The 5,072-nt window shown below is 63.3% G+C and overlaps 1 protein-coding gene across 1 annotated transcript in view; it reads left to right on the top strand.

Annotated features, from left to right (window-relative positions):
• KIF25 (kinesin family member 25) overlaps positions 1-5,072 on the top strand; it is a 34,257-nt gene that overhangs the window by 11,470 nt on the left and 17,715 nt on the right. Inside the window, exons 4-5 of the mRNA XM_045294536.1 lie at positions 3,195-3,262; positions 4,312-4,386. Coding sequence (XP_045150471.1) covers positions 3,195-3,262; positions 4,312-4,386 — 143 coding nt within the window. The remainder of the gene's footprint in view (positions 1-3,194; positions 3,263-4,311; positions 4,387-5,072) is intronic.

Below are 5,072 nucleotides of genomic sequence, written 5' to 3'. Positions count from 1 at the left end.
GGGGGCCCTCAGAGAGCACGCAGGCCTGTATTGGCAGAGCTAAGGCCAGAGCGCTCCTGAGAGGCAAGTGGGGTGCAACTTGGTCTCACCTACTTCAGACGTACTGGCGGGAGAGACCGGGCCCTGGAGAAGGGCGTCATGCTTGGTAATGCGGAGGGGCAGCAAGAAAGGGGGAGGCCCCTGGCAAGCTGGGCCGACACCGTGGCTGCATCCTGGGCCTCCAACTTAGCAACAGTGGGGAGCACGGCGCAGCCCAGGCGGTGCTCCCCTGTGCCGTGCCGGTGCCTGTGAGATAGCACCTTGCCACCGCCGCCGCAGCAGGGAGTTGTGGGTTCCAGTCAGTGACGGCCACCATCACGCACTGACCTTCAGAAGAGCCTTCACTCAGTGGCTGGGCTATGGAGAAATGAGGACACTTCCCTCCCAGCAGCCCCCAGTGGACTTCTCAGTCCACCCTTAAAGGCCCACAACTCATTTCTCACCTGTTTCGGACCCAGGCCAGTGTGGACGGAAGCAGAAAGCAAAACCCATGGGTTAATTGTAACTTCACAAAGAGCAAGGGAGTTTCGCCAGGTACCTGGTCATCAAACAAAGAAACGATACCACAATGGGTGGTAACACCCTGGCTAAATCCCACCATTCAGAGGACAACTTCAAAAGGAACAACATTGAAGCGTGGTCCGCAGAAACAACCTGTTGTAGAATAGTCGAAACAGAGCCTAATGCCCAGAACCTGGGAACAGAGAGCGCCTTCTAAAATTAACCACCTGCCGAGGCTTTCCATCGGGGATGGGGAGCGGGCAGGTCAACTAGCCGCTAACAAAACTGGGGGCACTCTGGCTAGTCTGTCTCACAGCAGCACCTTGGACCACACGCATCGAGCACGCCTGCTCCCCTCTCCGTCCCTGCCGGTCTCCTCTCAGAGAACACTGTCTCCCTGAGGGCTTCAGCGCCACCGAGTCCTGCTCTGGCTTTTCGAGAAGCAGGTCTATCAAATTAAAACACAATTTGATTCCACTGACCTTTTAAACATCACCCGAGAGGCCCCCCAGGCCCACGGGTGATTCCATCTGCCCGTCCCGACGCCGGACTCCTGGGCTCTGACTCCACCATGGCCTGCGTGCCCCCTGCCCACCCCCACCCCCACCCCCATCCTGTCCCTGAGCGACACAGTCCCAGACAGGCTGACGGCCCCTCACTGGTCTCATTTAGTGTCCACTTGGGTCTGCGGGGAGACCTGCAAAGCGGGATCCCTTCTGTTGGACACATGGCCGCTCCCGTCGGAACCAAGGTGACAGTCCCAACAGCCACAGCAGGCGTGGGCAGGACCCCACCCCCCATGCCCTGTGGCGGTCAGGTGGGGGCCAGGTCACCCCGGGTCCGTGGCATGGGCCCTGCAGGGCACTGTGTGTTGGGGACAGAAAGTCTCCCACTGACAGCCAAATCCCACTGTGGCCGCCCGGTGTGATGTTGTTTTGGACCCACGGCGACCATGGGCGCTCCAGGCTGTGGTCCCCACGGGCATGGACGGCTGGACCTCTCCCCAGGGCCTGCTCAGTGGGTCTGACCCTCCCACGGTGGTGGGATCCATCGCCCAGCAAGCCCACAGTCAGGGAGCCACTGCGGCCCACTCGCTGTCCAGGGGCACAGTGAATGGTCTCATCTCGGGCATCATGCCACACCCACTGAGGTCCTGGGCCTCACCCCTGCCCCCGCCCCCCCCCCCACAGTGTGGCAGCCCAGGGAGTGCCCTGACTCCCTGGGGAGATGACAGCTGAGAGCGAGGCCCTTGGTTACTGCACGTTTCCTACCCACCCTCTTGTGTCCTTCAGGAAATGTGCCCCCTGGCAGGAGCCACCCCTCCCTGTCTGCTGTCCCCAGCGCAGGTGCGCACCCCTGGGAGGGGCCAAGGGTCAGGGGGCATTCAGTGCCCAGTCCTCAGGGGCTCAGTGCCAGGCCTTCTATCCCGGTTCCCGGGGGTGGACCAGACCCCCGACTGACGGCATTCGCTGTTCCCGCCCACCTGTTCCAGGAGCCGCTTTCAGCAGCGAACCTCAGAAATGGGCACAGCTGGCCTGGGTCCCGGCCCTCGGCCTCAGACCTGAACCACTGACCACTGTCCGTGTGCTGCCCCGGTCTAGCCACACTCTGAAAAAGCCAGTGTCCCTGGCTAACCCACCCCTGGACTGTCGCTTGGCCTGCATGAGTTCTGGGAACACCCCAAGCGGCCCCAAATCAGCATTTTGTCCTGGGATCGGAGCCCATTCGAAAGCCTATTTCCTCTTCGCTCTGGCAAAGAGAAGTCCTCGCCTCACCCACCCCTGGGGCACAAAGCACAGGGCTGCTTCCCTGCTGGGCACCACTTCAGGGATGCCGGGTAGGCCCCACACCCGGCTTTGATTTGCAGCCTTTCACCAGCAGGCCCTTGGTCCCCTGGCCATAATCCCCCAGTGTGCAGTGTCCGTGTGCTCTTGTACTTGAACTGCCATGGGCCATGGGGCCAGCGGGCAGGGACGCTGCTGTGTGCTCAGGGATGGACGCGACTCGGTTCTCTGTACCTGGAGTTGTTAGCGCTTGTCTCTCAAGGGTCAGGCAATAAGTGTCACCGTTTCCGTGGCCGTAGAAGGAGCCTCAGGGGTGCTGTGGGCTTCTCTGGTGGCCGGCAAAAGCAGCATCGCCCTGGCAGTGTTGAGCCCTGCCTGGTGGGAGGGGCCACGAGCGGGGCTGATCACCGAGGTTAGCAGTTCGAAACCACCAGCGGCTCCGCGGGAGAAGGATGAGGCTCTCTGCTGCTGAAAGGAGCAAGTCTCAGGAGCCAGCGTGGGCTGTTCCACCCTGTCCTGCAGGGTCGCTGCGAGTCGGCATCTGCCCAATGGCAGGGAGCATGGAGGGGACTCTGTGGGTTGGGTTCTGGGCTGCTCATGGGAGGGTCCGGGGGTGCCCCCACCAGCCGTGGCACTCGGCAAAGTAGAGGCTGTCTGCCTGCCCTGTGAAGACCTGCAGCCTGGGAAACCCCCACCGTGGGTGGCTGGGACTTGCCCTGCCGGCAGCGGGTTTGGGTCAGGTCTAGGTGGTGGTCTCTGCCTCCACGACCCAGCCCCGGCCCCGGGTTAGTCTTCAGGCACACCTGTGAGACCCCGCTTTCAGAGGCTTGGTCGGCGGGCCTCAGCACGGTGTTCCCGCCTTCCTCTTAGGAGACCCTGTGGGTGAAGTGCAGCCGCCCCGGCCACCCCCCGGTGGATAAGACATACTCCTTTGAAAGGTGGGTACTGTCCCGGACAGCTGGCTGGCAGAACCAGGTCCCACAGGAAACAGTGCCTGGTGGTTCTGACCAACGTGCATTTTATGGGGGCAGTGGCATGGGGTGTCCTAGCAGGCTCAGCAGGAGGCTGCTGACAGCAAGGCCAGCGGCAGAGCCCACCCACGGGCGGCTGCTCTGGAGACAGGCGTGGCAGTGGGCTCTGTGGGTGGGAAGCTCAAGGGAGCCGAGGGTCACTGGGAGCCAGAATCCACTTGGCGGCAGTGGGCTCTGTTCGGGTTTTGGTTGGGTTGTGAGCATGTCTGCTTGTGTCCATAAAAGCCCACGGCCGAGAGTGGAGTGCTGATGGACGGTGGCCCGTGGGTCCCTGTGGGACTGCGCCTGCCCCACCTGCCACTGGGACAAGAGCATGACTCCCTCCAGCTCAGTTTGCTGTTGCTGTCGGTGATGAGGGGCCGTGGGGCCAGTGCTGAGTCCCGGCGACCACCACGTGGCTTCTGTGTCTGAGCCCAGTCACAGCTGCTGCTGGCGGGTTTCTGTGGCATAGGAAGCAGTGCTCTGTTGTGTCTCCAGGTGCCACCCGTGGCCACCTGCGAACCGCAGAGCAAACCACTGACCGGTCCTGCACCCCCCTCGCAGTGCCTCCTGTGCCTGCGCCCGTTGTCGTGGCCACTGTGTTGTCCATCTCCTTGAGGGCCATCCTCTCCCCCGCCGCCCCTCCACGTCACCAAGCATGGTGTCCTTCCCCAGGGACTGGTCTCTGCTGACCACATGTCCACAGAATGTGAGCCATCCTCACCTCTAAGGAGCATGCAGTGGGGGGGGGGGTACTTCTGAGACGGACCCGGTCTGCCCTTGGGGCGGTCCGGGGTCCTTCCCGCATCGCTCTCCAGCGCCGTGCTGGGGCAGTGACCACGGGGATCCGCTTTGCGCTCAGGGAGCCACGCTTGTCTTGGGGTTGATGTGCGGGTGTGCTGTCCTTCCCAAACTCCGGCATGGGGACGCTCACACTCTCTCTCTCTCTGTCCCACCCCCCGCCCCCCACGGCTCAGAGTCTATGGCCCAGCTGAGGGGCAGGACGCTGTGTTCGAAGATGTTCGGCCCCTGCTCATGTCGCTCCTGGACGGGTGAGTGCCAGCCTCTTGGCGGACGTGTCAGTCAGCACTACAGAGCGAGGGTACAGCGGTCATATTCCACAACACCTTCCTGCCACCCGCCGCCGCCCCTCCATCCAGGACCACCCCTGGACCACGGAGAAGGAAGACCGCAGGAGAATCGGTGCTCTGAATTGCAGCGTTGCCTAAGTGTCCTGAGAGGGCTGCGTGCAGACTGAGGCTGACGTCCTGCGGCCCCAGCCATGCTCACGACTTGTCCAGCAAGACGGGGCAGCCGGCCCCTGTGCTCACCAGGACACTACACACCGAGACCGCACCCCACTGGCCAGCTGGACCAGCCTGGGTGCCAGTGAAGGCAGCGGCACGGCCCGCCACAAGGCAGACAGACAGTCAGGGGGCACCATCCCACACGGAAGGAGCTGCATCTCCCCCCCCACCCCCAGCCTCCTCCCCTCTGCACCCGCTGGTCCCAGCAGTCCCTTTCAGGACCTGTCCGTCTGCTGCTGGGGGAGACTCGGGGTGCCTGCCAGGGGTCCTGTTGGATACACTGGCGAGCCTGGCGTGCGGCCCGAGGCTCAGAACCAGAACGGCTCGGGCAGCACACGGCCTGCGGAGCCAACAGGGGTCCTTCCCACAGCCTCCTTGCTTCCTGTGGACTCCGCTCAGAGCAAAGTGCCACCGCAGGGGCGGGGGGCGGG

This window comes from Echinops telfairi, unplaced genomic scaffold (genome assembly GCF_000313985.2).
Source record: "Echinops telfairi isolate 266 unplaced genomic scaffold, ASM31398v2 ScPeMD7_3533;HRSCAF=4204_0, whole genome shotgun sequence".
In the NCBI taxonomy this organism is placed as follows: Eukaryota; Metazoa; Chordata; class Mammalia; order Afrosoricida; family Tenrecidae; genus Echinops; species Echinops telfairi.
The sequence above is the reverse complement of the archived record's forward strand: the minus strand, read 5'-3'. Positions and strand labels throughout refer to the sequence as shown.